General features: G+C 43.4%; 1 protein-coding gene across 1 annotated transcript in view; it reads left to right on the top strand.

Moving 5' to 3' along the window:
* The window catches only part of TGFBR3 (transforming growth factor beta receptor 3), a 399166-nt gene that overhangs the window by 288466 nt on the left and 89759 nt on the right, over positions 1 to 20941 (top strand). The window contains exons 8-13 of the mRNA XM_069232346.1: positions 3 to 295; positions 5913 to 6065; positions 9674 to 9811; positions 9910 to 10086; positions 11474 to 11770; positions 14704 to 14824. Of these exons, the coding sequence (XP_069088447.1) occupies positions 3 to 295; positions 5913 to 6065; positions 9674 to 9811; positions 9910 to 10086; positions 11474 to 11770; positions 14704 to 14824 (1179 nt within the window). The remainder of the gene's footprint in view (positions 1 to 2; positions 296 to 5912; positions 6066 to 9673; positions 9812 to 9909; positions 10087 to 11473; positions 11771 to 14703; positions 14825 to 20941) is intronic.

The raw sequence follows: 20941 nt of genomic DNA, 5'->3' as shown, positions 1-20941 counted from the left end.
AGTGGAGATGAATGATGAAGATCACATTATTCCACCAGAGCTGACAGAACTTCTTGGTTTAAGTCCCAACTTAAGGGACGGCTTTGTAGTTCCATTTCACATCAACAGAGAAGGGAATGACAAGATAGAGGAAGGGATGCCATCATCGAGACAGATGATCCTTGGACATGGCATTGAAGTTCTCTTAACCAATCATAAGCAACCTGGGGAAGTGCAAGGAAATGGCAACATAGACCTTTTTGTAAAGTGCGACAACCAAATGATGCTGGTGACAGTGGAAAAGCAGAGCTTACAGGTTGGTGGTGCTTAAATATTGAAATCAGCTACCAGGGTAATGATCATAATGATTTGCTTTGACATGGCACAAAATACTGCACTACTTAGTCCCTTATTATGAGTGGTCTCATAATTCATATAGGGCTGGTAACAACACTTATGGCCCCAACCAAGGTATATTGTGAATTGATTTACTTTCATACAGAGATTTCAGATGTTGCTGTGTGAAAATCAGGGGGAGAAAATGAGCAATTATCAGTTCTGCTGGTTGTTCCTCAGGGATCCAATACATAATGGGCCAGATTGTCCCCAACTTGAAATTACCAGTACACCAGTACACTGAGTATATGGATGAGTTGTGACATTTTAGCCAGATGTAATGAGGGCCTAAGTGCTGTAAACAGCACATAGTTTGTTACACAATTTACTCATCTCAGAAGGATGATTGGAACTCATACCTCCAGCACACTGCATTTGTCATTTTCAAATGATCATCAAACTGAGCCATCCTCCCATCTTCAGACACTCATCACAGAGACAGCACATATCACCATGGTTATCTGCTGGTGTGTTTTTAAGGTTGTTTATACAAACACATTGACGATATTGTCCTACATGTTTTATGTATGCATTATTTACCAATTGAATTGGTTATAGCTGGTAGTAATGTTATAGTTATTTTGAAAAGCCTGAAATGCATGAATAAGTAAGCTATATATTAGTCCAAAAATGCTGTAACCTGGATTAAGTCTGGGGTGCTGTTAAGCATTTAGAACATGCTAGTTGTCATGCCTGATCTTCCAGATATTAACATTATAGAATAAGTCTTCCCATGTAGCCGCTGGGGCCTATTCACAATGTTATCTTCTTTTGTAAACGTACATTTACAGCTGAAAATATCTCACTTATGCCTACCTGGAATAAATCAAGGGGTTTCCTGGCCGGAGTAAATGAATTCACTATTGCAAGTTGTGGCAAATCCCATCGAATTCGGATTTATAAAGCACAACTACTCACCCATAAGGGTCTGAAGGTGCTAAGGGGGTTTGTCCTCTGAGCTTCAGTTGAAGAGCCAGGTTTTAAGGTCCTTCCTGAATTGAAGTAGCGATAATGATTCCCTGAGGTGCACGGGCAGGGTGTTCCAGCTCTTTGCCGTGAGGTAGGCGAAGGATCTTCCACCAACCGAGGTCCTCAATATGTGGGGTACGGTGGCTAGTGCCTGTTGAGCGGAGCAGAGAGGGCTGGTGGGGGAGTAGAAGGTGATGCAGTGGTTGAGGTAGGCGGATCCTAGGTCGTGGAGGGCCTGGTAAGTGTGGACGAGGAGCTTGAAGTTAATTCTTTTTTCGATACGAAGCCAGTGGAGGTCTCTTAGGTGATGGGAGATATGTTTGCAGCAGAGAATGTCCAGGATGAGTCTGGCGGAGGTGTTTTGGATGTGCAGAAGTTTCTTCAGGTTTTTCTGGATGGTACCCGTGTAGAGGGCGTTGCCATAGTTGAGTCTGCTGGTACCCAGGGCATGGGTTATGGTTTTGCGGCAGTCCTCTGGAAAAGTGGCTGTCTCTATGGAACAGTTGAGGGTGTGTTGGAGCTCGGGTGCGATGATGTGTTTGCCTTGTTGAAAATGTGGTGAGGACAGGGGTCCATAGGGGCTCCAAAGTGGATGCTCCCCATGATGGTGCGGGTCTCGTCTGTGGTGAGGGTGGTCCAGTGGTGCAGGGTCTGTGGTTGTTCGATGGGTCGGATCTTGGGGGTTGTTGGAGGGCTCACAGGGTCTTGGGATCCAAAGCTGTCGTATATGTCTTTAATTTTTTGGTGGATGTAGTTGGTTAGCCTGCCACAGAGGTCTTGAGATGGAGGGATGCTTGCCATTTCTGATAGGGTTTGGCAAACTGTTTGACCATGGCAAATAGATCTTTGGTTTTGTGAGTGGTGGCGCTGATAAGGTCCTTCAGGGTGGCTTTTCTGGTGACTTTGATGAGGTGGTGGTGGGATTTGGTGGCAGCTTTGAAGGCATTGAAGTCTTCAGGGGACTTGCTGTTCCTCTATCTTTTCTCTAGCCATCTGCAGGTGCGCCTGGAGTCCTGGAGTGTGGGGGAGAACCAGCTGGCCTTCTTGAGGTGGTGTTTAGCTAAGGTCTTACGAAGAGGTGCTAGGGTGTTGGTGCATTCGGAGATCCATTGGTGGAAGTTCTGTGCTGAGATGTTAGCATCTGCGGTGAGGGGCGGGGAGACTTTCTGAGGGTGTTGGAGAGCTGACCTTGGGGATCTGATTCCATTTTCTTCTTAGGGCTCAGAGTGTGTAGAGGTGGATGGTCAGTGAGGTGATATCGAAATGGCTGCAGTGGTGGTCAGTCCAGTGAAGTGTGGAGGTGTTGTCGACGGTGATGTTGTTGCTGGTGGAGAAAATGGTGTTGAGCGTATGTCCAGGGATGTGTGTTGGCGAGGTGACCAGTTGCTTTAGTCCTATTGTGGTGAGGATGTCGAGCAGGGAAGCGGTGTTGGTGTCATTGCCGTTGTCAGTGTGGTGGTTGAGGTGGCCTAGGAGGAAGTAGTTCGAGGGTATCCGGGGCATAGTGATGGAAGTTCAGAACACCAGGGTTTGTGGCACTGGGTGTGGTCCAGCCACAGACAGGCACTGGCGGGCTTGCCTTTGGTGTGCCATAGGAGCGCCAGCGGCGTGGGCGCACAGCGGCCGCCATCAAAAGGGGGAGGGAGGTGGGGAGTCCGGCCAGCTGGGATGAGGGAGGGTGGTAAAGTGCTTTATAGGAAGGGAATGGAGATGGGGCCACAGGGGCAGCAGCGGTGCGGGAAACACAGGGAGAGTGAAAGGCTGAAGGAGAGAGAAAGAGACAAATAAGAAGGAAAAGAAAAAATAAAGCAGAAGAAAAAAAGAGACAGCAAGATACATAGAGATGGCCACTAGGCCACCAGGAATGAGGCACAGGCGAGAGCCTGCGGGTGGAGGTGGGCTTTGAACAGAGAGTCAGGCAGGCTCTCAGTACGAAACGCGGCAGTGGCAGCAACAGACGCAACAGGTGGCGCTGCACAGAGGAGAGCGAGCAGATGCTGACCAAGAAGTCAGAGGCAGAGAAATCTTTAATAGTAAATCCCACTCAAAGATGGGAAGTGGATGTTCCACAGTGTGGTTTGCCTTGAAAGTTTGGAAATACCCAGAAACATGCAAGTTTCTGGGCATCCCTAATCTTTGATGCAGCCTCTTCCCACCCTCAAAATGGTCAGAGATTTACCAGAATGAAAAGGGGAACAGATTAACGTCACATTTGCTGGAGGTGTAGTGGAAGGACTTTCTCTACAGAAGGCTTCTCCAACAAGTAGCTTTTGAGCTACTGGAGCTCTTGATCTGCTTGTAAGCTGTTCTCCTGTGTGCAGCCAAGCCTTCCAAATTAGAAGTTGTACTTGGTTTAATTAGTGTGTGTAGAGTAGAATTGAAAAGCATGTATTCATGATGAAACTGTGTATATTTACAGAACCTTTTCCAGAAAGTAATGGTTAGAGAAAAGTGATTGAAGTTGCAAATATATATTTAAAGCTGATATAAGTGATAAATCATGTGGTGTGAGTGAGACTTGTTACTTGTATTATTACCTTGGTCCCTGGGGCATCACAGCTATGTCTCTTATGTGTTACCCATTTAGAGGTGTTCCGAACTGATAAAGCCTTTTTAACATTACTACTAGCAACCCTGCCTGATGCACTGAGGTGATTCCTGCTAGTAATCTTGCATGTGGTGGCCAGTAATGTAGTTGTGTCAGATATCACCACTATTACAACACTAATAAAATGGGTAGCTCAGTATAATTTTCACTAATCATAAGTAGCTCTTACTACACTAAAGGTTGGAGACCCCTGCTCTATAGTGAAAATATTTTCTCTACAGAGAAAAAAATGTGTTTGCACAGGAGGCTCCATTCCCACTGTGGAGAAACCTAGATAGTGTAGAAATCCTTACAAGTCCATGGACACAGTGTGCATTTGTTTGTTTTTAGTATTTAGCAGTATTTGTATTTTATTTAGAAGCATACAGGTAATCATGTGGCCTCTCCACACTCTTTTTTAAACCAAGTTCTTTAGGTGTTCGTCATTACATTTTATTACTATACCAGGACATCTCCTGTTAGGAAAAAATCCTTGGACACCATATGCTTTGGGATATTTCTTGCATTTTGCAGTATTGGTGTACTTCTAGGAAGCATTACAGGGGACACTGTGGAGTTTCCAGCTAGCTGCTCCACACACACAGCATTGCTCCCTAGATGCATGCAAATGTATGGTTGTTATGTATATTTATTGGATACGTACAATTTTACTTATTTTGTGGTTGTTGTCTGTGACTGAGAATATAATTGCTCGAGGAAGAGGAAATCAGCCAACATGTCAGTTCTCTCTGCTCTCCTCAACATTTAAAATAATCTAAACGCCTGTCCACGGTATATCTTAAAAATCTGCTTATAATTGTGACATATTTTCATCAGTGCATGTGTGTGCGTTCAATGTTGTGCACGTCTCAGTGCACGAACATGCGTTCAGTCCAAATGGACCTTTTGTTCTAGCGTTGACAGAGGACTCATTTCCTCTTATCTGGGCTTCGACTTTAGCAGATTCCCGATTTTTTCAACACTGCCCGGCTAGCCAGAGGCCTATTTTCCATATATCTGGACTCCTTACTTGAGTAGATGCCCATTTTCTCCAGAATTGCCCGTCTACTGTGCCCGTAGTAGGGTCAGTCTAATTGGGTTAGACCCGGTTTAGAAGCAGACACAGGCTGCTGCCACTTCACGCTGTGCAGAGCAGATCTGAACACTCTCTAAATGCATTTTCCCGCTGCCCGTGGTGATTTACCGGTTTTCCGGCAGCAGGTAATTCTCTCTTCCATGGTCCGGAGGAGGCCCGCATTTACCAGGGGCCAAAACGTGTCGACCTTTTGTATTGGAGGAGTTACTTGAACTCTTAATAATATCTGAAATAATTTAAGGAACAAGTCTGTTACAAGAAATGGACAGAAGTATCTGCCTGATGTATTCTCCATTGCAACTATCTCCTATGTGGATTGTTTTATAGACTCAGGATTATAACCACATTAATTTGGATTATAAGTATGATTGGAGTACGATCACAATGAACCTAAGTTTTTGTAAAAAAACGTGTTTGTCCGCTTTGTTGCGTGTTAATGTTTGTCAGATATCGTTTTGAAGTAGACCAATGTTTTTGTATGTGGGTGCTTAATTTACTTTACTCTAGAGTACTGTGCTATCTGTATGAACGTTATTAAATTTGGTTAGAAAAATGATAGTTTATGACCACTGACTTATTACTGTATTCACTGTTATCAGCCACTTTTCTTGTATAGAGCAATATAAACTAATCAGCAAAAAACACACTGAACCAAGACCCTATACAGTGGGCCATAACTCACACAATTAAGAAATATCAGCAACAAAATTAAATAGATATACATTGTATTCTTACATACTGAACAACACTGTATATATTTTTTTAAAAGCAAGCATGTTTCCCTTTAGATATAACCTTCCTTGTCATATTTATACACAATGTTTTTATGTAGTCATTTTAGGTACACTAAATTCTTGTCAATTCTTGTGATTCCTTGCTGTTCAGGCTCATGGATACATGGGGACAGAACTTTCTCTACGTGACCCTTCCTGCAAAGCAAAGATGAACGAGACCCATTTCATCCTGGAGTTTCCATTGAACAGCTGCGAGACGGTGCAACACCTGGATTCTGCAGACAGTGTTGCTTACTTTAACAGCGTAAGTTGCTTTCTTCTGTTTGCAGAAAACATTGCAAGCCTCAACACTAACTGAAAAAATCTTAATAGATCATTTCCAAAAGGGCTTTCACTTCATTGCACAACTATTACTCTTTTTACCAAAAACTTTCATGCCTTATGTACTTACAATTGTCATATTCTCACATAATTTGCTTAGCTTTGAACAAGTAAGCAAATTGTGCACTGTAATACAAGTAACTTGTGTACTGCAGTACAGCAATACTGTGTTCAAACTATACTAACTTATGCTTAAAAACATTTTGAGACACTGGATGTGCATTTGCCCTCCCTTTCTAAATGATGAACGTGTCATTTTAAATGGTAGCCCACTCTGTCGCTGCACAAGACCTTACAAAAATCAGCAGTGATTCTGCTCCACCTCGGCCAACATGTGACTCAGCTCAGTGAGGGCTTTTACTCTAAAATCAGTAAGCTCATTGAAAAGAAGCCTTAACACGTTGGCCTAAAAAACATTAAAAGTAATAAAAGGTACATGGTTTGATGCCTGTTGGGTGACTCAAATCTACCCGCCTTGAAGAGTGGCAGTGCTATCCCGTGTTTATTAAAACCAAAGGGCTTGTGTTTAACTTATGATTTTTTGATGTTTTGTCTGGAACAACTTATGGTCTTATTTTGAATAGGGTGAAGTGGTTTCCTATTCAGCCCTGCCCAGGCCCTGCTGGGCCCTGACGTTCTTCCAGTAAACCATTTGCACATTGGAAAGGGACAGAATAGGAAACCACTTGTATAATTGGAGCTTGTAATCCCAGACCCACATGATATTCCACATTCTGGCCGGCTACTCATTGTGACTGGAAATTGGACTGGGGATATTAGACCAGAACGGTTGTATCTGACCCTGGTATCACCACATTCACTTACCAAATAAATAACAATGGGGCCCTGTACCTTAAAACCACGTTTTTAATTCAATGAAAAGAACTCTTAACATATCTGGGTGTGCTAGAAAAATACCCTAGATCACAAAGGTAGGTGTAAATCATTAGTTTAATAGCCCTAGTTTATATCTGCAGGCAGTGGCGTAACAAAGGCCCCTGCAGCCCCTGCGGTGTATGGGGGCCTGAGCTCCGGGGGGCCCCTCAGCACGGCACACTAGCACGAGAGCTTACGGGTGCCCATGCATGTTCTATGCAGGGGGCCCTCCAGTTTCGTTACACCACTGTATATGGGTCTTGCAGTTGAAAATTCAAACTGAGGAGATGTACCCTCACATGCAACGCTTGTATTGCATCAGTGTAATGTGCTGGGCTCCAGGACCTTGTTGAATGTTGCTTGGATCCGAGCCCCTGCAGCATAATGCGTTCTCACTTTACCCTTTTCTTCTATAGAAGAGACAAAGATCTTCTACATGCCATATTTAGGTTGAGCATAGCAGCGCTGCTTTCCGACGTGTTGTAATCTTTATTCTGTGGGCTTTAATACGCCCATCACTTTCTTTCGTTACTGGGTGCATTTCAAAAATCCCTTAATTTCGTTGGTAAATGCTTTACATTTGTCCCGCCTTGAGGCTGTTTTGTTACACCTTGCAGACTGACCCTATTACATGGATCTTCAGTCCATTTACTTAAGTTCAGGAGTACTACTTTTTTGTTTTGATTTGGCATACACTGTCGTCCCCCAGCATCTCCCGCCCATCCCTGAGTTTCCTATTCGTGTCTTCCCGCCCCCACCACCTCTCCCTCATCGTTACTTGTTTTATATAGCACTTAATAATGACGTTTTTAAGCACCACTGATGGTGACGGTGCAGTGAAATCAAGTGAGTTAACACCCATTCTAAGCGTTCAGCCGTTTCAGGAAGGCACCATTTACTTCACAGTGTTACCGAGTTAGAGTAATCCAAGGAGGACACTGAGTCATGCAGCCCACGTGTCCAGCTCTGTGGCTGCGGCCAGCCATGAAGTTTTGCAGTAGAAACATTTGTCTTCCGCTGTGTTGCAGGAGGAATCCTAGCGCTGCTCTCCAGTCGGTAACTTTGGAAGAGGGCTCAGTCGCCCTCTCTCTCTTTGGTAGTCACCGCTTTGGCTGTGCAGCCCTATGGCCACAGTGCGCAGAATGGCTGGTCGCCAGGCGGAGTCAGGTGCACGCTCCCTCAGTTCTCCTTTTGCCATTTTCCCCTCCTCTTTGCCTCTCTCCCTCTGGTGCCTGTCAGCAACTGCCCCAGCCTGGGCTTGAATTCCTAGGCAAGCCATTAATTACTGCTCCCGGGGCTCGGAGGGGGAGCGGTGGAGACTGGAGTTAGGGGGAGCCGAAGATTTGCATTTTGAACCCAGAGCTGAAGCAGCACACCTCTTTCCATTCCTCTTCCACGCAGACATGTAAATGTCAGCTAAGCTATTCTACAACAGGCTATATCAGTGTATACACATAATAAACATTTATGCAAGGTTGCCATCCAATGTAGACAGTACCTCGACTTGTCCCTCACGGGAATGTCATTTATTTTATGGAGGTGAGAAGTATTCATGAGCGAGCCTGACACCTTGTACAGTCACTTCTTCTTCAGAATGTTCAACAGTTGACCATCTGTTTTCTGAGACATGTTGTGTCATTTTACAAAAGTGGATTTTGGCCTAGGCACTATTACATCAAAGTAATTTTTAGTCCACTGTCTGCGCACCAGAGCAAATCTTAATGTCAAGCTACTAAAACAGATGTTGCCTAAATTATATTTAAATTAGGATGCTAAATTGCAATCTTTTTATTTTTTTGCTGCAGATAGAGGAAGAAGGTAAATTGAACTACTTAAGTTATATACAGGTCCACTTGAAAGGACCGAATTATAAGGCAGCGTTGGCCAATGGCAAGAAAAGTTCAGTTATGCATTTACAATGCCAACAGCTCTACCTCTCGCAAATGCGAGACCTATTGCATTGCAAATGCTTGTTAATCTTGGGAAGTCGAAGAAAGTCGACAATTCCGTCCTATTTCTGCTCTGATCTTCCCTGAAATAATGGACTTTGAATTCTAGGGAGGCATTTTAGAGTTTTGTCCCCGTCGATCAAACCATTTTATACATTTATTTGTGAAGAAAAATGTTAAGCCCTTCTTCTATGTACATTAAGACCACCATTTAGAGTTCTCTGGGAGGTGAAAATGTGTGCTTAAGTGTGCATAAAGTGGTTTTCCATGCATTTAACACAATGTTTGCGCTTTGAACTACGTAGTATTAAAAAAAGTAATACTACTTCCCAGTATTTGAAATACTTACCTATTCGCATTAGATTTTTGTTGATGCTAAAGTTGCACCTTTATGTGTGGAAAACCATTCTGAAACACTGTTCTTGTAGGTTAATCCCCATCTAATTCTAAATTTGCGGTTTTTGCCTGCTAACGGGTGCATTAACACAATTACTGGAAGGGAGGCATTACCGCTGAAGCCAGACTCACTCTAAATGAGGGCTTAAGTCTTTACCTCTGAGGGGATTGGGCCTTGTTCCTGGATTTACAAAACGATTTATTTATTCTGTCTACATTTATATAAAGCGTGAAGCATTGATCAATAAATGTGGTCTGGACGTAGAAAATGAATATTGACTCTTTCTTGTGTTATTCTGTTTACGAGCAGATCACTATGCCATCCAGCGATGGGAGCGGTTGGCCTGGTGATTACGAAGACACCGAATCAGGAGACAATGGATTTCCAGGAGATACCGATGAAACAGAACCAGATTTGCCGTTATTAAGCAGACCCGAAATTGTGGTGGTAGGTGTTTGTGACTGGTCCATGAATCATGTTGGTGTGCTGCTTTTATTAAAGGTGTGTATTCATGAGTAGTGGTTGTGTGTTACTTCTCATTTTAGTTCAACTGCACCCTGCCTCAAGAGAAAAGAACAGTCTTCGATCCCTTCTTGTTTGTGTTTCCTGAGACACACCTCTCAGCAGTTACCTTCGACATGGAGCTGTATAAAACAGTTCTCTTTCTCACTCCTTCGCAAGGTGTTTTTCCAGTTGCTGAAAATGGACAGATTTATGTGGAGGTAATGCACATCATTATCACTTTCTCTACCAACATTTGCCTTTTGCTGATTTTTAAGCATTGGTTAATTGCTTAATACAAAAATGTGTATTTTGATTGTTTTAGAAATGGATTGTCAGACTCCGTGGTTACTATTCTAACCCGTGTAAGATGTTTAACCTTTATCATTGTATAATATCTAGAGGCAGGAACTGGAAAGTACATTTCCTCAAAGTAATTATAAAACTGTCCCTTCTTGATCTCTGTGGGAGTTTGCAGATTACCTATGTAAACTCCTTGATATGTTTGCTAATCTAAGATAGACGGACTAATACATAAAGTTAAATCCACTTACATTCTAGTTGACAAACAAACAGTCCATGTGTTTCTACCTATCCCGGTAACATTCATGTTCATAGAACCCCCTATGGCTTGAACCCAGTCATCTCATAAAAGACTGACCGCTTCACACATTCTAAGTGTAATTGGTCAAGATAGTCAACACTTGCATAGCTTCTACTGAGACTTCAAATCTAGCAGAGGTAATGATGCTTTGAGCTTGGGAGGACCTTGTGGCACAATACCAATAAACTCAATGGATTGATTTACCCTGTGGATCACTTCATAGTCACATACGCCTTTAATGTAATTGTACTGCACACTAGTGCAATCGCTACCGATCTGTTCAATTAATAACTCACCAGTGGACTACTCCCTCCCTCTTGAGTCTGTTCCTGTCTTCTTTCTTGGTAGGCATCAGAACTTCCACACAATCATAGTGAAGGGTAGTCCATGCCTTGACGATCCTTGGCATCTCATTGGCTAGAGCTCCATGAGCGGAAAAGAAATGTTCATAGTGTGGATGGCGCCTTCTCGTACTCCAGAACTGGGCAAGATATCCAACACTGAATGTTACGCCACGCATTCTCTTTGAATCGAGGCCGAATACCAAATGTTCTTGACAACCTATTGTGGTAATGAGCTCCCTTCTTCCCAAGTGCATTGCAGTGAGGCAAGGACAAAAATGTGACGGGGAGCTTCACCCTGATTTGCAGACCCATGGGGCTAAATACAGACTCCACTCAATTGCCTGAGTTGTGTTTGAACTTCCAAGGTGGTTTCAGTGGATTGACTGTGCGTATTTCACAATCTATTGTGCTTCGAAGCCAGGCCACCCATTCAGTTCACATCAAATATCATGTTTGATTGTTTTCTCATGTCCTTGGAGTACTTTTTTCTTTGTCAACTTTATCAATACATTTTTGATGGATAAATCACGGCAGATGACAGCAGGGGACCTTAAATCACTTGATTACTATTTTTCTTTGTTTTAATGTTTATACTTCAGAACACTGTATAAAGGATCACAGTTTTCCTGGAAAGTACTAAGAAATGTTTTCTTTCTGCAGGTTTCCCTAACAAGGGCTGACAAAGAACTGGGATTTGCCATTCAAACGTGCTTCATCTCCCCTTCTTCAAACGCCAATGTCATGTCGGATTATACGATTATCGAAAACATTTGTCCCAAAGATGAGTCTGTTAAATTCTACAATGTGCAGAAGATCAGCCCTGTGTTTCCGGCACAGATGGACACAAAGAGGTTCAGCTTTATTTTCAAACCCATGTTTAACACGTCATTGCTCTTCCTGCACTGTGAGCTGACTTTGTGTACCAAGCGACAGAGCGATACCCAAGACCTCCCACAGGTCAGTCTTTTGTGGTGCAGTTTTAGCTTGCCTGTTATTCCCTGATTCTATTTGCACTACAGCACTTCACAGCCCCCCACAACACACAGCATCTTAGTTATTGTACAATGTTGATAATGACGTTTTCTAAAGTTACACTATCCCAGAGCGTAAACGTGGAAATCTGCAGGTTTATGATTGCAAGTTGCTATTTTTTAAACTGATGTTTTCTAGTTCAAGAAATCTCTCCTATTAGCCCCCTAGAAAATGTGGGTCTTCTTGTTAATTTTTAACACACAATTCCCACACTCACTGTGAAACAAGTGGCACAGCTACACCTTTTGATCCTGCAAGGAGAGATGCTACCATGTGAACCCACAGACACCACTTTTTGTGCACCTACTATGAACTACAACTCTGGGTAGTTCTCTATTAATGTTAATAATATATTTAGAACTTTTACAAGTGTATACTGAAACAAACAGCGTGAAACGTAGTTCACACGCTTTTATGTTCAACAGCAATTAACACAACCGCTTGCCTAATGTATGAAAGATAAACTGTATCTTTATCTTCCTAGTCATGCCAAAATAACATAACATGCACACATGACAAGCATAAACTTGAATTCACCATGCCTGCGAATAAGGTTTGAAACAGCAGTTCCCTACATGTGGCCCAGTCCCTGTAGGTCTGGCTCTTGTCAGATAGCAGACAGTGGCAGCCTTTTTGTTGTTTCACAGATGTTTGTTTGAAATGTCCAATACACCTTCCAATGTGACAATTTCCAGCGTACTCATACCTGTCAATTTGACCACTAGTAATTACTAGCCATCAGGAGTCAGTCCCTTTCAACACTCTGGACTTTGGACGGGATACTACACGAAGCTGCCAACACCCTTCTTGAGGCTGGGATCAAGCCTGTTTAATTTGCAAACAACATGAACCAGTGATACCCAGGGATTATGAGGTAGCCTTGCTGATCAATGTGATATCCATGTCATAGACCCTGAGACCGCAGACAGGGCCCACCTGGGAGACCTGCTCATTCAGAAGATGTTGTGCTGACCCCGACGAGTGCCAACAAGAATACCAGGCATGGTGGTACCAGACAGGAAAGAAAGAAAAATGTCTGTGACGTGCAAGGAAGAACACTCCGGATGCATCAGGACATTTGTGTTGGTCTATTTCAGAGATCACCCCATCTGCCCTCTTTTGGGAAATTGTTTCTGAAATTAAAAAACAATGCGGCAATTCATCAGGAGTACGTTCGGAGAAATGTCTGTTAGATATGCCTCTGGGCAGGTGGAGGAAGTGCCACAGGCACCTTAGTTATTTTGCAGAGTGCCCACTGTACCCCTAATCAACCACCTCATCTTCTCAATGCCTCGTTCCTGTTATTTCGACCTCTATAGTGATCCAAAAGATCAAGGGCAACCACACTCATATAATACTGACAACCTGGTCGGCAAGTTGGATGTGGTTCTCCAAACTGCATCAGATTTTCTTGGGCTTCCTTTCAGGATTTCCTTCAGAATCTTCGGTCCCAACCAAGCCCCAGTATCAGTAACTCAGATGGTGGAGAAAATCCAGGCCATTTCCCTGTTACTGAGAGTCAAAAAGGCAGCATTCAGAATTCACAGCCTGGATTCCCAATGGTTTCGTTATAGATAACAAAGAGCTATTTCTCTCTACACGTGATCTGAAAGGTTACCATCCAGGCTCAGTGCCTCTTTTCTTATTGGTTAATGCTGCTCCTGACAAGGAAGTTTAACATTGTGGAAATCCTTTTGGATTATTGCACCAAGGAACATATATTTATTTAACCTAAAAGGAGTCTCTGAATATTGTTCCCAGAGCTAATCTGAAACTCAGCCTCCTATCTTCAACATTCTGTTTGCTTTAAGTGTGGCAAAGATGCATGCCATTCCCAGCTCCAAAATCAGAGTACGCTGGATAATTTGTCCCATGTGGTTAAAAATTTGCTGGGCACAAGCAGAAGCAAACACTATCTATAAACTACAATACTTTTAGTCTACATCTCTTTTATGTCTATTTTTAAATGATTTACACCATACACATCTGGCAGAGCTCTAGCTAGTTGCAAATGTGCCCAGAATTCTTCCTGGCTTTTATGTGGGTCTCGGAAGCTGTGGTCGGTGTGTAGGATGGATTTTGTAAAGCTGATAAGTGTGAAGAGGAGTCCGTTATGGAATGTATAATTGTCAGTGCTCAGGATCCTTTGCATAGGAGCCTTGCCGTACTACATTGTTTCCTTGGCCAGTGGTTCTTTTAGGTTGTGGGTGTGGATTTGTAGGGCTACATATTGGCCACAGAAAGGGACATTGTTTTCCTTAGGTTATACTCACCATGGCTGGTTCATCCCAGATCTTGTCATTTAAATCTGTATCACTATAGTGAGACTGAAGGGTGATTGTGGGAGTCAGCCAGTCCCGTGCAGAAGGTGTGAGTCTTCATGTGTACAATAACTATCTACACTTAGACGCAGGACCCCTAGGTTCTCATTTGTCTCAGCACGCTCAAGTAGCCCCATCATTATGATGATTCCTATAGATCCAGTGTACAGTAGTTCCTTGAACTCCTCAGAGGTAGTAGAAATAGCTTCATGCAGCACAGCTACTCAATCCTTTAGTAGCAGATTTTATTGCACTGTTTATATTTGTCTGGTGTATAAATCAAAAAGACAGAGGAGAGGAAGCATGTTGTGACTGAAAATGACATTCCACAATATTTTGATGTTGGGTCCTGTTGCACTGCGATTTCTATGACATTGTGCCACACTGTTTTTGAAATTGTTTTCGAACTTAAATCTCATGTTCCTGTTGAGTAAACAGTACTGATACAGAGACATCTGGACGACTTCTCTGGCAAATATCAGGAGCTTTATTTCGAGAGAATCCTTGACCTCGGGCCTGTTTTTTTCCACCTAACAGTGCATCCCTCCCGACGAAGCCTGTGACTCCCTGAAAGCCGAAATGATTTTGGCCATGATGCAAAACAAGAAGACCTTTACTAAGCCCCTCGCTGTTGTTTCTTACGATGATAAGTCACAAGGTACGCAATCTCTTACATGCTCCTTCCTAACTGTGTTAAATATATAACTTAAGGGATTCGAATATATGTTCTTTCTCTCTTGTATTTGAGACTCCTGTTACTCCAAATGAACAATTGGTAGAAAGGGGAAGCACATCTCACCACTGGGACATTAAACAGTGACAAAGAAGGCCTCAGTGATGTCACCGTCGTGTGTAATGACCTTCTGTGGTTCTGCTGCAGTCTGTGCTGCTGCACGAGCGTCCTGCTTTTGCTCCCTTTACAGCAGCGGTTCACAGCCCTTTGACTTCTGTGGACCCCCCCCTTTATCATAACTGGAACCTGGGGACCCCCACTAAATTATTATTGGAATCCAAGGACCCCCTCTCCTCCCCAATGAGCCATTACTAAAAGCTGGGGACCTAGGGCCAGATGTAGCAACTTCCCAAATTGCGACTTGCAATTTGCAAGTCCCTGCGACTCGCAAATTGCAAGTCGCAATTTGGGATGCAGAAAGGTGTCTCAGACACCTTCTGCGAGTCGCTATGGGGTCGCAAAGACCCACCTCATTAACATTAATGAGGTGGGTCGCAATTTGCGACCCCATAGCGATTCAGGGCACTCACGGACATGGAGGCCTGCTGGGAACAGCAGACCTCCATGTCCGTGACTGCTTTTAAATAAAGCAGTTTTTTTTTTTCAAAGTGCAACCCGTTTTCCTTAAAGGAAAACGAGCTGCACTTTGAAAAATAAACGGAAACCTTTTGTTTCGGTATTTTTCAGGATAGGTAGTGGTCCATTGGACTACTGCCTGCTCTGAAAAATTATTTTTTAGGCCAGACACAAAGGGGAAGGGGTCCCATGGGGACCCCTTCCCGTTTGCGACTGGGTTACCATCCACTTCAAGTGGATGGTACTCGCAAATAGGAAGGGAACACCCCTTCCTATTTGCGACTCGGAAATGCATTTTGCGAGTCGGTTCCGACTCGCAAAATGCATTTCTACATACCAGATGGGCTTTAGCAACTCGCAAACGGTGTTTTTCGCCGTTTGCGAGTCGCTAAAGCTTTCCTACATCTGGCCCCTAACCTGTTAATATTATTTAATTTTCTTAGCGCTGGCAGACTCTGTGAGTAGGCTTCGCTGACCCCCAGGGATCCCCGTACCACAGGTTGGGAACCACTGCTTTACAGGAATTACGAGGTGGGGAGGGAGACAAAAGCAGTGGCTAGGTATCCTCCCCTGCGATTCCCTAGCGTACCTTTCCTCGTGACTGGTGGTGCTCATTATTGGGGACAGTCACAGCTGGAAGGGTGCATGTATGAGTGGAGGAGGGGGAGCTCATACGAATGCCCTGCTCAAAATATTTCTATAGCTCATTAATAACGGTCTGTGCTATCTGGGACTCATTTCCTTTTTTCAGTTTTAAGGATTGATCAGCATAGCTCAGAATGGGTGTTCCCTTCCTATTTGCGACTCGCATCGCAATTCAGAATTGCTTTGTGACCGCGAATGCGGTCGCAAAGCAATTCGCAGTTACCACCAGTGTCACACTGGTGGTAACTCATTCGCAAAAGGGAAGGGGGCCCCAGGGGACCCCTTCCCCTTTGTGAATGTGGGCATAAAGGTTTTTTCAGAGCAGGCAGTAGTCCAATGGACCACTGCCTACACAGAAAAAACGACACCAAATGGTTTCGTAATTTTTTTCATTTTGCAACTCGTTTTCCTTTAAGGAAAACGGGCTGCAAAAAGAAAAAAAAAAAACTGCTTTATTGAAAAAGAAGTCACAGACATAGAGGTCTGCTGACTTCAGCAGGCCACCATCCCTGTGAGTGCAGGGACTCACTATGGGGTCGCAAAAAGCGACCCACCTCATTAGCATTAATGAGGTGGGTCTTTGCGACCCCATAGCGAGTCGCAGACGGTGTCTGAGACACCGTTCTGCATCCGAATTTGCGATTCGGAAATTGCGAGTTGCACCGACTCGCAATTTCCGAATCGCAAATTCGGACCTTACTACATCTGGCCCTACGTGCCGCTTTGGATATATTTTTTAACAGTCAAAATAGATTCACAATCAATATTTTTTACAGTGGAAAGGCTCCAAAGTGACATGGTAACCCTCCCGCCACCACTCAAAAACATTTTGGTTGGGCATCCCCAGAAGTTGGGAGGCCGCGGTACCATATCCGGGCGTTATCCCAATCTTTACCTTTTTTCACTCTTCTTACACCAGCTGTGGTAATTAGCCCTGCCCCATCGCATCACGTTGTGATCTCACCACATCACAGAGAGCTTCTGCAGCCGTCCTGGGCTCACCTATGGGGCGATAGCTAGCTAGGTTATGTGGTGTTCCCTCGCAAAAAATAACATCCAGATCAAGTGGACATTTGATATTGACTCCTTTTATTAATCACCATAGCGTAGGTGTAGCATCTATCTCCTGCCAGGGAAGAATGCCGGCAACATTCTTAACCCACCCATGTATACCAAGAATACAGATCATGGAATGGCAAGGAGCATTCTATTCTACCTTAAAGAGCATTCTACTATATAATACGATACCATACTACAGATTACCAGCTGATTCCTAGAAATGGCATAAATACCGCTGGAAAGATCGGAATGCAGTTTTTTCTTCTGCCAAGCTATTTCCTGTATGCACGAGCCACAGGGTTTCCACTGACGACACGAAGAAACAACACTGACCAATAACAAGTCTTTTAACAGGGCATTTTGGATCTGTCCAAATGGCATGACTCACCTACTTATTCTTGTCACGTTCAGACATCCCCATGCTCTGTTGCAAAAGGCTATGATACTAATGCCATTGCACCTAATATAGTCTGTGTTTGGTTATCACTAAATATTATCCAGTAAACGACTCTTCTCCCATTAACTTCACACCCAGATGTTTATTCTTCACGCCATCTACCTTGTGCTGAGTATAGCCACCTACTCCTCTATCACCCAAATATAGTGGGTATTCCCACCTTTATGCCTCCCGACATAAATCTCTGCTTCCTATGTAAACCGCTCCCCTGCCTTTCAAGGCTAAATTCACAAAATGTATGTAGTCAAGATAAGACAAGAAATACAAATAGAGTAGACAGCCATCCCAACACATCTATAAGTTTAGAGCTGGCAACAGGGAAAGAAAGTTAGTGTCAAAAGAGAGTCACCTTTCTAGGTGGGCTACAGTTTGCTCAGTGGTTAATTTGTAAAAGCATAAGTGCCGGGCCCACATTTTTCTAAGAAGCCCGCAAAGGCAGCTGCCAAATATCGGGGTTGCCGAATACCAAGGCAGTCTAGAATTTATTTCACCACATTCCTCTTTAATCCATCACTATGCTCTCCCTGCCCCTGTATCACACTCACTTAGGTTTGTTTTCATCCCTACTTTATACATTTCCACTGATTTTCCGTCTTTCTCTTCCTCCTTTTCCCCTCTTCTGCTTTGCTTTTTCTCGTTCTGGTTCAAGATTTCTTTTAAATACATCCCGGTCCCCAAAAACAGTGCTGCTGGGTCACACTTGCCACTGGCTCAAATTAAGCACTGACTGTATTGTGCAGTCTCTCACACATGCCTCAGTCTCTTGAACTCATGGTATGGTAAATGGGCTAGTCTTATCTGGCTTTAGGCTTAGAATCAGCCTGTTATGCTGCAGTCATAGACAAAGTAAAAAAAAAAATCTACACAATTCTTCCAGTACTGGGACAACAGCCAGGACTAGAAATTGTTCAATCACAGTTATGCAGCCCATATATTTTGTATACTTGGACAGTCTGGAACTTTGCTAAGGGATCCGACCAGCAACTGTTTTTGCTTAACTCATTAGAGGCACACATTCAAACAATTAAACAAATTCTCCAGGAACCCACCCAGAGACCCCCGCTCCCGCAGGAAGACTTAGTGTAAACAAAATCTAGCAATTTCAATTAATTGACTTGAAGATTGTGATTTAAGTAAAAAGGCTACTCCTGCAGATGTTCTGTAGATAGATTATATAGATTATCCCGCTGCCAAATGGAATTTACAGTTATTTCCATTGACTGTTCTGGGCATAGCAGTCCTCAAAAGAATTTCCACAACAATTCGGGGCCCGTTTCACCAAAAATAAATATAATGGAATATCTGTAACCAAGCCTCGTGGCAGGACATTCCTTGGAACACTTCCCAGAGTATTGTGCGGTTTCAGGCAAAACACACAATAGGGCTTTATCAACATATCCTGACAATCATGGCACCATCCCAGGATAAATCAGACCTGCTGCACTTTGTTATAATCACACGGAATTGCATGTACACATGCAGAACAAATCAAATAGAATCCGTAAAACCTACCGTGCAGCTCTGATATGTCATCTATTCTTTGATTTATTTGATATGAAATTGCCTAAAAATTAAACTTCTACCGTACGACACATCCTACATGTGTCAATTAGAAAGTATTCACATGCCCCATGTCTCATATTTTGAGTCAAATTAAAGAAGCATATTCTTTATTAATTATTGAATTCTATAAAAAACAAAAATAATTAAACTTTTCAATGTTTGATCCGTTTTATATGAGCACACTAAAATACACACACCCCATTCCACCCAGTGGGACCTAATGATGGAGTGTCCAGGGAGCAGAAAATAGAGTTATGAAGCATTAGGAATATGCAGCTTCTTATTTGCAATGCTGGCAGTGGGTGAATCTTTCATACTGACCAATGACAGCCTATCCTACAATGCCAATATCAAGTGAGGTGCAGACCACACTAGACAGAGGAGAGTGGAGGAAAGCATTTGGAGAGCCCTGACATCCTTAATTTAGTAATAATTGCCTCTTTAACTATGTGGTGTATGAACTGCTTGGAATGGTCACTGTTGCCGGAACTCTTCATTATGATATTTAGTTTGACAAGACCTGTTAGCCTGTTTTTTGTAGCAGATACTGTACTCGGCAAGAATTTATAACTCTCTGGCTGTATCTCAAACTGTCCATCCACACCCGAACACTTCACTGACCGTGTGTATGCTAACACATCTGTATTAATACACTTAGCACTGGAAAACCCCTGACTCTTGTGCTTGAAAGACAGGGGAGACTACAAATGTTTTAACTCCACATCACGTTTCCCACATCCAGTTGGTTGGCAGACACCAGCATGGATGGAAGATCCTAAGTGGTGGACCTACCTGCCTCACACTTGGATGGTGCCATAGTCTGTGTGGATCTTCCTGATTGATCCCATGTAGTTTGTGGAACATTCTAGGTAAAGTTCCACTACATATGTTACATCTAGATAGAGCTGAGCATCCTCTTCTAGCTTAGGGCCCTGATAAAAAAATTGCATTACTATTTCCTGTTCAGAACAAAAGGCAGATCCCTTTTTGGGAGAGTTACCTGGCATCAGCCACAACAGAGGTTCTTCAGGAAGTATCCTTAGGTACGGAGGCCTCTACTGGAAACACCCAGCTCCTGCAGACAGCTAGCCGATGTGATCCCTAAGTGAAAGCATACCTTAATTGAAGGACCTTCATAGAAATTCCGACAAATGGTAAGTACTAAGAGGAAGGCACTACTCGAGTCAAATCTCTGGAGGGAGCCAGTGTCAGAGTTAGAGACGGAGATGACTACTCAAACCCACCACTGCTCCTGGGCCACCTAAGAGTTCCCTTATGCCCTTTCACACAATCTTAAGGATAGCTTCAGTGTGATTCATAGGCATGTCACCCTGCTAAACCTGGAACATTAAATTATACCTACAACTGTCCCTTACATGAACCCTGGAAGCATGCCCAGTGGCGATCTATAAATGTGAGATAGAAGAAGCCACTGCCCAGAAAGGATTAGTTTCTAGAGTCCATTCCTTTTAACTTGTACATAGACAGCCTTAACCGAAAGTATGTGGGGGGTCCTCCAGTGACTTGGAGACTGAGGAAGGATCCACTCTGGAGAGAGGTCTACTAAATGCAACTACAGGAACCAACCGGCGCCCAGAAGGAAAGTGTCACTTTGACCGAACCCCTCTCTTGTGGAGTTGTCATTAACCTTTAAATCAGTAAGAGAGAAAAATCCTTTCTGACTGCCAGCATAATAGAGCATCCACCCCAGGTCTCTGCCTCTGGGACTCAATGTAGAATGC

Source organism: Pleurodeles waltl, chromosome 4_2 (assembly GCF_031143425.1).
Source record: "Pleurodeles waltl isolate 20211129_DDA chromosome 4_2, aPleWal1.hap1.20221129, whole genome shotgun sequence".
In the NCBI taxonomy this organism is placed as follows: Eukaryota; Metazoa; Chordata; class Amphibia; order Caudata; family Salamandridae; genus Pleurodeles; species Pleurodeles waltl.
Note: the sequence above shows the minus strand (reverse complement) of the source record. Positions and strands in the feature narration are given on the sequence as shown.